Raw genomic sequence first — 14,736 nt, 5'->3', positions numbered from 1 at the left:
ATTAAAATGTAATTTTTTTACATGCTTTCTTTTAGATCCTCGGTTATTTTGCTTTAACCCCCCAAGAGGTTGTGGAAAGGAGATATCGTTTACTGGGTAAAGAGTCGCTGGAACAGCACAGATCGGTGAGGCTCCTTTTGTGGGGAAGGCATTGTCAGCAATAGTGTAGAAAGGGGGGGAGAGCGGGGGGGAGGCATGTGCGGTACACCCCAGGCAATGTCTTGGTGAGGGCACAGGCTCCGCCCCCCCCTCCTTCCCCACTGCCACGCGTGCACTTTGCTCTGTAATGTTCCTGGCGTGATCATCAACCCCCAACCTGCTGTCGCACCAGCGTCAGCTCTTCCTCTGATGTCACTTTCTGAACCCCAGTGATGTTGGAGGAAGAGCTAACACTGGCGTAACTGCAGCATGGGGGGGGGGTTGTTGTTCGCGCCAGGAACGTTACCAAGATGAGGGGTGAGGGAAGTGGTGCACACGCAGGGGGTGTGGGAGGGGGTGCCTCTCACCCTCGCTACGCAATTGATTGGAAGTTTGAGAATAGCAGCCTTCTAGTGCTACCTCCCAAAGCTTCATGATAAATATTTAAGGCTTTTCTAACTACCAGCTCTGACCTTTTTTATCTTGGCTTTTTGGGAGTAGCTTCTTGCATGTTCAGAGCTACTGTAACATTGCTATAAACAAGAGAAACTTGTGTCACCGCTAATGGAAATGACAGCTCAGCCCCATATAAAGCTTCCAGTTCCCAGGGAAGCCACTCCAGTAACCTGTGCAGAGAGATGCCTGCAGCTGTTGGGGAATCTTCTGCTGGGTGGTGGGTTCTAGTAGGAAAAGATTCAATACCGCCAGAACACCACTGGAGTCTGTACTCTCTGATCTCACATGGGATGGGAAGGAACCTTGTCAACCTGAGGATATTTGATTTACGATATAATACTTGCTTCAGGGCTAAGTGTTTGACTTTGTTGACAGTCTTATTCAACTAGGTTTTCAGAGGGTAAAATAGAACAACCACAGCACCATTTTCAGTTCTTTTCAATCTCCAATGGCACTGAAAAAACAGAGAAGCCCGAGAGACCGGAAAAACTAGAGAAGTCGCAGATGGCCAAGTCCACCAAGGGTGCCCCTAAGAAGAAAGAGAAGGTACAAAACTCAGGGAAATGTTAATAAGGGGGAGGTAAACATTTGTCCTTGCATAGTGATTCCACTCTCTATGATTTTTTTTTTTTTCCAATCCAAGACGGAGGGAGAAATACAACAAAATCGTTAAATATATAGGTCGGGTTATACTACCATCTCTTGGGTCAGAATTGCAAAGATTTACAAAGACTAGGGGACACTTGATGAAGTTACAGAGCAATACTTTTAAATCCAATTGGTGTGTTGGGAGTTGTCGGGGGTTTCGGGGATCACCGGCAGTGGGAGGGAGTGGGCATCCCTCCTTCTGGGGGTGTTGAAGGGGGTTGTGTCGGGGATTGCCCGCAGTGGGAGGGAGTGGGCAGCCCTCCTGCCGGAGGTGTCGGGGGGAGGGGGGGGAGAGACAGGAATCCTAGCACCTGTAAAATAAAAGTTGCTCCCACTATGGGCACTACATCGACTCGCCGGATTTTATCGGTGATTTTTGAGAATCTTCCTCTCAGACATAAGAAAATGACAGAGGGACTTGTGATTCCATTCAATTACACCCCCCCCCCACCCCCGTCTTCTCTTCTGCCTTTATTCATTTAGATTAGCACATCAGGCAAATCCTGTGTAATGAAGGGATTATTTTATTCACAATGGGTTAACCACTATAAACTGGAATAATAATATTATAAAACCCACCTTCGGACCATCTTACCTATCTCCCTTATCTCCTATTTCTATATTAGGTGGAATATTAGCCTTAGAGCGTCTCTACACCAAAAGGTTGCTCTTAGTTTTAATCATTGGCTTCTAATCTAATCTAATCTAATCTAAATCTTGGGTTTATATACCGCATCATCTCCGCAGATGGAGCTCGATAATCTTTTTATTTTTCCTATTTTATCTTTTGGGGGGGATATTTTGTCTTTTTTTCTTTTTCCTTTAAACTAACCTCATCTAAACGTTTTAAATACTTTTCTTCCTTAAAAATGTCATTACACAGAAATCACATGTTATTTTATTTTCCTTCTCAGGAGGGTCAGTGTAAACAGTCCTTTCCAGCTTTCTTTGTTCACAACACTGCGTCTCATAATATTATGTACGAGAAACACTTGCCGTATGTTGCATACCCTTTTATGTTTTTATATGCTTTAAGTATTATCGATGCTCCTAAGCCTCATTACTTATCTGAGCTATTCCAATATCACCGCAGCGAATGTCTGTTTAGCCGCTTCACTGAACTCCAACGCGGCCAGCGTTTCGCGGTTCAGAGTTTTTAACCGCGGCTTCAGGGGTTTTTTTTTTTTTTTTTTTTTTTTCAGAATGGATGTCTCAAGCTCTCTTCACTCCAGATCTGCAATCTTTTTCCGTACCTTTTACAAAAAATGGCGGCGGTGGCATTTTACTAAAATCCAAGCCAGTCAGAACAGAATTCACAAACTTTATTTTCTGACCTTATTCATTATTTATAGTTACTGTTTATAATTAATAGAAATGTTGCCGCTCCATACTATTGTTCAACCCATTCGGGGTTACAGTGTTTTTAGTTTAAAAATCCATTTTTGTTCCTTCTGAGCCAGAAATCTACTGAATTCCCCAGCTCTCCTCCCCTTAAACACTTTCTCCAGGACCAATACTTTTAAGGACACAAAGTTCTGATTGGCTTGACGTCACTGATCTGAATCTAGTTAAATGACGCCGCCACCATTTTTTTTTTTTTTTTTTTGTAAAAGATACGACACAGATCTGCAGTGAAGAGAGGTATGTGGTTGTTATAACTTCAACAGTTTCATTTGAAATATAAAACGAAAGATGGGGTCCCAAGCTACACCAGGGAGTCTCCAATTAAAAAAAAAAAAAAAAAAATTGGTTAGAGGTCTACTGACCTACGCCAAAGACAGTAGTAAGGTTCAGGACTTCACTGGAAAGTGCACAATGCTTTGCAGGCATTTTATATGAAATGTTTTCTCATTAGCATACTTCTCTTAACTCACAATGCATTTACATAACATTTGCTTCTTCCATTATGAGTTGAAACAAAACTCCAATGTAACACCCAAAAGCTGGCTCAGAAGGGTACAGAACGAGAAGCCATTACATGTAATAGCCATTGAAACCCCGACGTGCAGACTTTTGTGGGCAGGTTCAGCCCAACCATTAGGCAAGACTAGGTAGTCACTGATAGTGAGTGAACAGTTTCAAAAAGCCCATTTAGTCAGATTATTCTGGGAGGGATGGTGATAGGGTTACCAGATGTTATTTTTCTTATGTACTTTAGTTTTTAATTAGTTCTTCCTTCTCCTATGTTTTCTGCTATGTACTCTAGTCTTAATTATATGTGAACCGAGTCGAGCTCCACTGGGAGATGACCGGATATATAAACCAAAGATTAGATTAGATTAGATTTTGGAGGACTGTCCGGGTGACTGTTTGTTCGAGTTTTCAAAGAGCATCCAGCTTGAGGGCCGCGTCTGTAATGCCTCTGAGCAATGTCATCACGTCACATCCATGCATGCTCAGAAGCTTTCCAGACGCGGTCCTGAGCTCAAAGAAAGAGAGAAGAGGTTTTGGGGGAGGTTTTTTTGTTTGGTTGGTTGGTTTTTTTGGGGGGGGGTGCCAAGGCGAAACATGGCGGGGGTCACATGTCTGTTTTTTGGCTCTATGAAATCTGGTAACCCTAATGATTGTTAATGTAAGTCATGCAGAATGAACAGTAATCACTTGTATTGCACAAATAATTTTATTCTCCTCATTTCAGGAGCAGCCTAAAAAAGAATTAGCCAATCAGATCATAGCAGGTGTCCAGGGAGGGACCGTTAAGAAAGAAGACCCCAAATTAAAGAAACGTAAGCAAAGCCCTCCCCAAGAACCAGTTGCTCAGATCCCAGTGTAGGGTTGTTTTATTAAAATTTAAGTTAAAAAATTAAAGTTAAGTGGTTCCTTCTTCTTTATCTTAGCAAAACTTGTCCTTCTCGCTTCCGTTTCGGATTTGAGTCAACACTGTGAATCCACGTTCCTTAGGAGTGTTACAGATTTTAGGGACCACTTGAGAAAATGCATATTCATTAGCTCGGATAACCCCCGTGTCGCTCATGTCAAGCCATAAACATGTCCATCTGGATTGTGTCATGTCCCTTAGAAGTAATGAAATATTCATTAGCCCTATTAATTGGAGGGTCATGATTGCAAGGGCAACAAAGGATACAAGGGTGAACCTTGAGGAACACCACAATTTAAACTTCAACTATCATTTACTATGTTGGAAGAGCATCAACCTCCTCTTCCTCCTCAAACCACCCAACCACTACCGAGCACTCTTGATTTCAACAGAGGGCATGCCAAGAGGGTGTGGAATGGGACGATTCATTGTAGCCACGTGAATCATCCCATTCTGAGAAGGGACGGGCACTGGCGAAAGAAAGCTGGGGTAGAATGCCATTCCGAGAGGGGACAGGACTCAGAGAAAAGAGGGGGAGGGTTGAATTTTGTGGGGTTGTGGATGGAACATCACATTTTTTGGGGGTGGGGGCATCACCCTCCTAAATCCTGAATCACCTGGAATAGGAATAGAGGGAGGGAGTTGAGTGCTTGCAATTCGTGGGAGAGAAATTGAGTTGCGGGTTTGATGGTGGGCGACCTCGGGGAGAAACATGCTGAACCCATGGAGACATGTTGGACCGGGGACAGTGAAAGAGAGAGGCACTGATGACAGAGAGCATGCACTGTGGCCGATTCAGAGCTGAAATGGCCGCAATAAATTGTCCTAGATCCTGCAGCTGTGGAATGGCAAAACCAGTTGTAGTAGCAGAGACATGTTTATGCTTTAAGACTCATCACATTTGTAGCAAACTGTGCACTGTGACATATACTCGTGAGAAAATGTTAACCAAAAGTGCTAATCAGCCTCCGTAAGCCATGGTGGACTGCTCCATTTTTATAAAGCCCGATATTGTAGTTGTTGAATTTGCTCCGAGGTCTCTGATTGTGTCCCATCATGTGCTTATTACAGCGGCTGCCAGTTCTGAGCAAAAACCAAATCGAAAAGAGCGAAAATCGGCAGCTAAAGACAAATCTGCAGGAGCTGCCGAGCCAGATGTAAGCCTGCACTCCCTACAAAAGGGGTGTCAAAGTCCCTCCTCGAGGGCCTCAATCCAGTCGGGTTTTCAGGATTTCCCCAATGAATATGCATAAGATCTATTTGCACGCACTGCTTTCATTGTATGCTAATAGATCTCATACATATTCATTGGGGAAATCCTGAAAACCCGACTGGATTGTGATGATTTGCCACCAAAATTCAGGTGTTTGTGGGGGGGGGGGGGACAACAAAAAAGTTGCAGCCACAATTAATAGAACCTACTTTCCAGCACATACATGAGATTCTACCATACTTGAGAATTCTCAGCCAGGTTAGGAGTGGATCAACATGTCCTGCTAAAATACAGTATATGCTGCTGGCTTTAAAGATTACATATGTGAAAAAAGGAACAACACGGCTGTCTTATTCTCTTGCTAAGTGGGAATTTTTCAATTTTGTTTGAAACATGATAAGGATAAGTGGAGGGTGTTTTTCTGACCTATGATCATACACTTCTAATCTGTATGGGAGTCCAGAATGGTGGTGGAATTTGTGATAGATCTTTTTTTTTTCCTCCACTTTTTAAAAATCTGATTTGTTTTAGTACGAATGGATGCGATTTTGGAAAAGCGCTTGGATTTTGATTTGAATAATTGTGGGTTGTTGTGTTTTTTTTTTTTCTGACAAAATGATTTTCCAAAGACTTAATGGGAAATCTGGTGAAAAGGCTAATCAGATTAAAAACCGAAAACTGGTCCAGATTGAATTGGAGGTTCCAGAGAAATAAAGTTCCTTCCCCCCCCCCCACCCCCAAAAGGCCCAGTACATTTCTGTAAGAGCGGGAGTTCCAGCACCTGTAGCACAGAAAATACCAGGTACATACATGTACAAACACATGCACGAGGAAGGGCTGGAAAGAATTCTATGAGCCTTGCTTCACGTGCTTTCTCCGTTTGTTTATATCAACAGCTGCAAGGTGCCACCGAAGCTGTACACCCACTTCTGGCGCCAATTGAATATAGACATGGCCAAGTCTTCCTCCTAGGGAACAGAAATCTCATCAACCTCAATCTCTCAAGTAAGCCCATGGTTACTGTGGACGGGCAGACTAGATGGTCCATTTGACCTTTATCTGCCATCATGTTTCTCTGTGTTCTACCTGTCCTGTAGCAACAGGTAATAACTTGGATATTGATCAGGACTAGGGCTGCCTTTAATTATCAGGCTGACTAGGCATAGTTTAAATATGTAATAGTGATGTCTGATTATGCATTTGTAAAAGATTTTCTCTGTGGGATTGTAGGATTGAAAAGACATTACCCAGCATCACACTGGATGTGGTTTTGTGTTGGCTAGATATTTGTATCTTGGAATCAATGCAAATGTCTTATATATATATATATATATATATATATAGAGGGTTGTTTTCTCTTTTGCAATATATTTCTTACTTACTTTTATAGATTTTGTTTTCCATGTCATTCTTACCTGTCCTTCTACAATTAGTCATGCCAGCATGTACTCATAGATAGCTTTTAATGGATTTTTTTTAAGGAAAACAGCAATGCTTATCAGGTTTAGAAGTGGGTGTACATTTCATGAACTTTTAGTAAAACAGGGCAAGAGACTGTTTAGTTTTTTTGTTGAGTGCTAATCTGCCCAGTATAGTCCCCCCAAAAATGAAATAAAACCATGAAGTAACCTAGGGTACTACTGCTCCAGATTCTCCACCATTCTCTTGTATCCATTCTTTTCTGCAACTTAGTGAACAAGATTACAGAGCGAGGCCTGAAAGGTTTTGCAGTAGCACTGGAGAGCCAAAGTGAGGCACTGAAAAATCCACGGGCGACATACGGTGGTACAGGCCTTCTACGGCTGTCTCTAGGGGTGAGTGTGGCCTGCAACAGAATTTATTGGGCAAAAGGAATGTGGCAGGAGGGAGACCCAACCCCACCCAAGGGCTCGCCAAGTGGAAACCTTGGTCTGCATTTGTTTTTCAACAGCAGGGTGGTGTAATGGCTGAGTGATGTAGGAGAGAGGGGGGAGAAAGAGTATGGTACAATCATTTCAAGTGGATGCTGGATTTGATCAACATAGAAACCCACCGGTGATCCTGAAATATCACCAATGATGTTGAAATGACTAAGATAAAAGGGGAATGGTTTAACGATGCTGAAGATAAAAGTGATTCTTCCCTTGACATGAACCTCTGCCCACTTACATTTCAGAGAAACAACTTTTCCCTTGACAACCCAAACTTCCAGAAGATCCAGGAGATAATGTTGAGCCAGGACCCTATACTCAAGGTATCTGCAAAGGATTGGATTGGATTGAATACATGTGATATACTGCTAAATACATTAGTTCTAAGTGATGTACAATTCTAACAAATTCTGTTACACAGGAGAGAGAAACTACCACCCAGCTCTTCTTGCCATTACAAGACTGTTTCAGGAATGTTCCATGAATGGCAAAGCTGGACTTAACAAGAAACTAAAGAAATACCCTAGTGGCCAATGTTGAAAGTGGGTCTGCCACATTCTTGCTGGCTTTTTATTTACCCACAAGGACATCCAGGTCACATTCTGTCTAGGCACATAGTCCGTATTCTGTTGTTCCCCATCTTCCTATGTTTCTCTTAACTATGATTTAATCTGCCAACCACATTAATTCACCCTGAAATCTGGATTTGTAAAGCCCCTTCTGTGCTCCTGTTCCTCCAGGGTGCACTATTTCCTAGATGCTAAATATTCCAGCTCCTTACTGAACCGTAAGATAAATGGTATTTTTGGTTTCAGATCAGACTGCTGAGAGTACATATTTAAAATTTCCCCATTGTTGTTCAGCTGTAGCAAATAAAGTCATGAAATATTGTGACGTAAACTAACATAGTGGAATACAACAGTTTGAGGGCCAAACAGTTTGAGAGAAACTTGAAACTAAAGCAAGCCACACTGGATAAGTACAGGGAAGCCCACTGCAGAATGGCGCCGGAGATATCGGCGCCTGTCTAGAGAATGAGTCGGATTTAATACAGGGGCCCCTTTACTGAGCTGTGCTAAAAAAAATGGCCGACATTATTGTGGGGATTTCCTGCATGTTGGGGACACTTTTAATGCAGTTTTAAGATGGCCACATTTCCATTTTCTCCATTAAGAGCTCATGGAACATCTTCCAGATTGGCTACATTTGGAATGGCAAATTATGTCCCCAATATGATTGTCTCATGTACTGGGTATTAGGTTACCTAGTTATGTAAGGACAATAATATTATTTTGGATACTTGGAGAACCTTGAGATGGATTAATAAGTTAACAGAAATTCCTGTAGCGAAATCCTTGTGGCTGAACTCCAAGATTCAAATTGGCGGGTCTAAAATTGCCTGGAAAGAGTGGATGCAGGCAGGTGTACGAACATTAGATGATGTTATATTAAATGAAAAATTGCTTGACTTTTCACGGCTGCAACAATCTTTTGGTATTTCAAAATCTCAAATTTACAAGTGCTTGCAGTTGAAGCAGGCCATTCAGAAAGGGTTTCCTGATTGGCGAAATTTAAAAAATCATTACAGCTTGCAGATCCTCTGTTTCCAGACAGATTTGTTAGGGCATCAGGCTGACAGGTGGTATAAATTAATATCTGAACTTCTGAATAAGAAACCCCAAAATGCTCTTAGAGACATTTGGAGCATTGAGATAAAGCAGCAAATTTCTGCATCTCAATGGCCACGAATTTGGACTTGGAGGATGAGATGTACAGCTTCAGCATCTATGAGACAAACATGGTTTTTTCTGTTGCACCGTTCCTTTTGGAGCCCTGTTAGTAAATGATCCAGTGTTCCTATATCTAGATGACAGTGCCAGCATCTATTAGACTTAGAACTGTCCAACTTATTCATTCTGTTTTATAGTCCTATGATATTAAGTTTTTGGAAGTCGATTTGGGGACATATTAATAATATTTTGGAGTCTGCGATCCCTCTGACGTATGAGGTAGTGGTTTGTGGATAGGTATAAAAGCCGACTCTTCTTAATTATGACAGGAACGGCTATGCAATTGATCACATGCAACTGGAAAAATTGGGACCGTCTTAATTTCACTTTCTATGTTTAGTTTATAAATATGAAAAAATGATTGCTGATTTTTCTGGGAACACAAAAATATTCAAATTAGTGTGGGGTCTTTTGTAGAATTGTTGCAGTTTTATCTTTGCTGATATAGTACTTGCACATCCAGGGGTGGGGGGGGGGATATATCTTTATACGATTCCTTGTTCTTTTCTCTGATGGTTGGGAGGGGAGTTTTCTGATTATTGATGTATAGAATCTGAATGTTTATAAGTGCTTAATTGTTTATAGTCATGACATGTAGGTTATGTTGCACTTTTGTGAGATATGAAAATTCAATAAAGATTTTTTTTTAAAAAGCCATGCATTAATTTCCCAATTAACTCATGGCCGTTACTGCGTGAGCTCTTACCGCCACCTACTTACTAAGTGGTAGAGGCCCTCACATTAACTACACACTAATTGGTTAGCATGTGGTGGCATAGCTACACTAACCAATTACCACAGGGCATGCCTATTCCCTGCCTCCAAATAAACCCCTTGCATTACAAAATAAAATCCATTTCTTGGTGTGTGGGTAGCGTGCACCAATTCCAAAAACTACCGCAGGTTGCCGGAGCACCTTCTATCTGTGTCAAAGAAAAGCCCCTCAGTTAAGCAAGTAAGACCTAACCTTCAGACAGACGTCGCTCATCCTGTGGTGGATTTTATTAACAGCACAAGTTTTTTTTCTTCTTGCTAGGAAAGGACTGGGAGAGGGTTGCCGCCAATGGATTTATGCATTGGTTAGTTCTACTTCCTCCTCCTCCCCTCCAGCCCCCACCTAATGTTTTACTGCCAAGTGGAGAGGAAACTGTCAACTGGCGTTCCTAACATGTGTTACCGTGTTTAGCATGAGCTAATACAATTAACACACATCATCAATGGCTACATCCCACCGTATAACGCCCAGCCATTTCTCGTTACACAAATAGCCTTGGACAGGGACAAAATTCACAGTCTCTCTCATACTCTTACTGGTATTGGAGTTGCCCGTTAGATCTTGCCAACAGGTTCCTCATAGTAGAAAATCATATGCCCTCTTTACATTTCCTGCAGTAAGAAATATCACGAGCACACTCTTTTCATATCAAGCAGCTTATTACGATAAAGATTTCCACCCACTGCTATTTAGATCCAGCTCTTATGAACATTTTAGAAAACTGTTGAAAAACCTTTCTGTTTTCAAAATTTCTAATTCGACCTTTTGCACTCTTCACATTACAACATGTATTTCCTTAACATAATCTTTTGTTAACCGCATCGAACTCATGGCTATGCAGTCTAGAAATCTGTTGTTATGTTATGTGTACATTATACAGATGATACAGCCTGGGTAGAAGGAAGTGTTGCTTGAAGGCCCATCAAGGTTTGTTCTGGGATATAATGCTGCAGTTCCTAGTTTTGGTATTTGAGGTTTTGTAATAACATCTGATATAGTAATATAGGCACCAGGATCTACTAGGTTCACTCTCTCTGCCACCTGAACTAACTGTGGATGTTGTCATACTGAGATGGGAAGAATCCCGCTGATGGCAAAGTGTGGAATCCCTGGAGTCATGTGAACCCCTTTCCTTCGCCACACTACCACATGGTTGTTTCAAGGTAATTATCGGAATATTTGGATGAATTTTCTATACTTCTTCCATTTCAACATGGATTTCGTCCAAACCGTAGTACTGAAACTCCATATTTCATTGGCTGCGAAAGTTCAACATTTTCTGGTCCATGGCCGTTGTGCTGTTTTGCTGCTATTTGATCTTTCGGCAGCTTTTGATGTCGTGGAGCATGATATTCTTATACAACTTTTGATTAATATTGGTCTAGATCAAGGAGTTTTGAATGGGTTCAGCGGTTTCTTGAAACTACGATCGTATCAAGTACGGGCTGAGAATAAATTTTCTCCATCTTGGTCTCCTGTCTGTGGAGTACCTCAGGGTTCTCCATTGTCTCCCATATTATTTTAATATATATATGACGACACTGAAATATTTGAATTTGTCTATCTCGGAATCGATTTTTACTTACGCTGACGATATTTTCATCTTACTTGAAGTTGATCCATCATTGTCAAATTTAACAGTAGATATTAATTCTTGTATTTGAAGACTTCAAGATTGGGCTTCTTTTGGTTTTTTGGTTTACGGATGCTAAGGAGGGTTTGTTGTTTTTTTTCATCAACATCACTTTGCTATATTGGTCCAGGCTATAATATTAGCTTATCTGGACTATGCCAATTCCCTTTACATCGGTTTAAGTAAGTGTAACTTGAAGAGATTACAGCTTATTCATAACATGGCTGCCAAGTTGATTTTTGGTAAAACAAATGCGATCATGTTACTCCATTGCTGAGGGCACTGCATTGGAGGGTTCACTTTAAATGTGCTAATGTTTTTTAAGTGGGATTGTTTCCCCTTTCTTTTAACTCTTATCGTCTCGGGTCTACTAGGAATATATATAAATTTAAATTAATATTCCCTTCTATTAGAGGGATTCAAACTTTAGGTAGGCTCTCGCACTCTTTGGCATTTACTATGGTGAAAATCTGGAATGATCTCCTTTCAGATGTTAGAACTCTCTCTTCGCTAGAAAAACTCTGAAAACGTATCTGTTTAAGAAATTTCTAACTGATAACTGAAAGATGATGTATCTGTTCAGAATTTTCTAGTTGATAACTGAATGTTGATACTGACTTTCTTCTGTTCATTAATGTCTCCTTAAGTTAAGTTTTGTTAACCGGTTCGAGTCCCTCAGGGGAATGACCTGGTATATAAGACTAAAGATTAGATTAGGACTGGCCTGGCCCTTGGAGTGTAATAACACAATATGCAATATTAATTTTATCAGAACCATTAAATAGCTCTTCTCGTCAACAATGAAGTGCTAGTAAAAATACAGGTTGGGTTAAAGCTGAAGAGATCACACAGGACATTGGGCAAGAAATCACATTTCTTTCAACATTTCCCTCTTCAGTTAAGTCAACAGCTTAATTGTAAAACAATTAGACAAGAGTACAAGCAGTCTTTATGGATGAGCACCTTAATGTATTTTTTTTTTTCACTTCAAGAGCTTTGACTATCACACTTATCTGAAATGTAGTGAATTTGGCAGGGCCTTGTGCTTAATCCTCCTGCATTGCTATCTTGATCAGAGCACCAGTTCCAGCACCATGTGGCGTGCTGGGCTGTCTCTGCTTGACAAAAGCCCACTGCCGAAGTGCAACCGCTGTGGACTGGTAGAGCTCTGGACGATGTGGAGCTGGATTGAGATGCATTGGCAGAGCATTCTATGTGGATCTTGATAGCTGAGTGTCGGGGTGCTAGAGGGCAGGATTAAGGTGCATTGGCATGGGGAAAGGGAATGGGGACTTGGTCTACTGCCTTTTTGTCGCTTTGGCATTTCAAAGGAGCAGCACTGGGATTTGATCTCATGACCCCTGGGTGCAGAGGCAGCAGCTCTACCAGTGAGCCACACCTTCAGTCTGTCCCAGAATGGTGCTCTTATGTTCTTAAGGGAGCCAAGTACAGGACAATCAAGCTATTGTGACATCACTGCTGAGGTTGGCTCTCAGGCATTGGTGGAATGAGGCATTATGACATCACAATCTCAGCTCTGGAACGTTGCTACTATTTGAGTTTCTGCCTAATACTTGGGACCTGGGTCGGCCACTGTTGGAAACAGGATACTGGGCTTGATGAAAGGGAATGGGGACTTGTATGCTTCCTTTTTGTGGTGGGCACTGGAGGATTAAGTGACTTGCCCAGGTTCACAAGGAGCAGCACCGGGATTTGATCTCGCAACCTCTGGGTGCAGAGGCAGCAGCTCAACCAGTGAGCCACACTGGGTGTTTCTGTACAGCTCTGCGGACATCTAATAACACTACGAGAATAATAATAATAAGTAGTAATATTCGGTCTCATTCTAGAATAGCTGAGAGAGTTACAGGGGAGCTTCAATGTAGACCAGCTGAGCTGGGTTGGCCTGCATCATAGAAAGGAGGTGGCACTCCGACCAGGAATGAGGTTCTTTTGACAGAGCTCTTCCACCTGCTTCACTCAGTACTATTAGTCTCTCACTTTCCTGACAACTGAAAATGCATCAGCTACACAAAGACAACGAAAGTCCTCCGGAACGAAATGGCAGTGAAGAGTTCCAAGGGAGATCTCCTCTTCACCTTTTCCATCTCTTAACTGCTTGGAAAGGAAACGAGTCTCACAGGTTGCATCAAGTGTTTCTCTCAGACATGGTCCAGATTGCCAAAAAGAACACAAAATAATCCTTAGTGAAACGATTCGGCACCTTGTATCGTGCAAAAAAACTGTGAACACAGCCCTGCCTCGGAGGACTCCACTTGTCTCTGGCGCATGGAGAGAGGCTTTTCCCACATCTATAAAATGCATTAGCGCTCTCGGTGCATTGAAAAGAGCTGTTCCGCTGGGATACACCAGGACAGCGTTTGGGGAGAAGGGTCGGTCTGTGCCTGACATCTTTGTGTCTCATCTGTCCAGTCGTTTGACCAGAGGAGGGGATGGAGGGTAGTGTCGGACTGGAGGCACATCATAATGGCTGGGAATGTGGCTGTTTTTGGGTGAATCATAGTGGTTTGGGGGAAGGCTGGACATGGCGTTGCGAGTACCTCCTTCAGCTCCCCCGCTGCAACTCTCTAAAGAAAGACAAAAGAGAAAATCAAGGTACAGTGTTCCCCTGCAAATTTGCGGACTCAGTAATTTGCAGTATGCTCCGACCGCCTCTAACTTTGTCCTATAATTTTATTGTGTATGTCAATTGTAACCCATTCTGAGCTCCTGGGAGAATGGGATAGAAATCTAAATAGATAAATACACCAATCAGGAGCTGCGTGGCAAAGCAGCTCCTGATCGGTGTAGCCTGACTTTAGTAACAGGAAGAGGCGGTCAGAGCATACCGCGAATGATTTTCTGCACCCGCTGGTGCACCAGTTGGCCCTCTCCTGCCTTTTGACAGACGCAAAACCGCATTTGCGGTTTTTTTGAAATTCGTGGGTGTTCCTGGAACGGAACCCCCCCGCAAATTTCATGGGAGTACTGTATTTGTGATTGGAAACCAGTGAGAGAAGTTGGCGTGCAAAGGATTATTTCTAGTTTGATTGCAAGGCCATGTCAGAAGGGGAAGGGTAACCAGAATGATCGAACTCCTGACCCAAACTAAACTATTACTTTCACCAACAGATAAATCATGAGAAGAGGACATGACAAGTCCTTGATTCATGGACCTGCATTCTCAGCATCTGTCTAGTAGACCCAATCAACCGAAAAAACAAAGCTAATATGGCCTAGAAAAGTGTCTCTCAACTCGGTCCTTGAAGTACCCCTTAGCCAGCCAGGTTTTCAGGATATATGTGCACAATGAATATGCATGAAAGAAATTTGCATAGAATGGAGGAGGCAGTGT

At 42.1% G+C, this 14,736-nt stretch overlaps 2 protein-coding genes across 8 annotated transcripts in view; one reads left to right on the top strand and one right to left on the bottom strand.

Annotated features, from left to right (window-relative positions):
* Positions 1–14,736, top strand: part of LOC117349908 (leucine-rich repeat-containing protein 71-like) — a 53,817-nt gene that overhangs the window by 13,619 nt on the left and 25,462 nt on the right. For 3 of the 5 annotated variants that reach the window (XM_033923620.1, XM_033923616.1, XM_033923615.1), the window contains exons 11-17: positions 36–125; positions 970–1,140; positions 3,881–3,968; positions 5,132–5,217; positions 6,170–6,278; positions 6,966–7,087; positions 7,429–8,657. In XM_033923620.1, the coding sequence (XP_033779511.1) occupies positions 36–125; positions 970–1,140; positions 3,881–3,968; positions 5,132–5,217; positions 6,170–6,278; positions 6,966–7,087; positions 7,429–7,587 (825 nt within the window). In that variant the 3' untranslated portion in view covers positions 7,588–8,657. Of the gene's footprint in view, positions 1–35; positions 126–969; positions 1,141–3,880; positions 3,969–5,131; positions 5,218–6,169; positions 6,279–6,965; positions 7,088–7,428; positions 8,658–14,736 lie in introns of those variants that run through there. The other 2 variants (XM_033923619.1, XM_033923617.1) reach the window with 2 other exon arrangements.
* The window catches only part of PEAR1 (platelet endothelial aggregation receptor 1), a 67,066-nt gene continuing 65,353 nt past the window's right edge, over positions 13,024–14,736 (bottom strand). For all 3 annotated transcript variants that reach the window (XM_033923612.1, XM_033923614.1, XM_033923613.1), the window contains exon 24: positions 13,024–13,969. In XM_033923612.1, coding sequence (XP_033779503.1) covers positions 13,803–13,969 — 167 coding nt within the window. In that variant the 3' untranslated portion in view covers positions 13,024–13,802. The remainder of the gene's footprint in view (positions 13,970–14,736) is intronic.

Source organism: Geotrypetes seraphini, chromosome 16, assembly GCF_902459505.1.
Source record: "Geotrypetes seraphini chromosome 16, aGeoSer1.1, whole genome shotgun sequence".
Lineage (NCBI taxonomy): Eukaryota > Metazoa > Chordata > Amphibia > Gymnophiona > Dermophiidae > Geotrypetes > Geotrypetes seraphini.
Note: the sequence above shows the minus strand (reverse complement) of the source record. Positions and strands in the feature narration are given on the sequence as shown.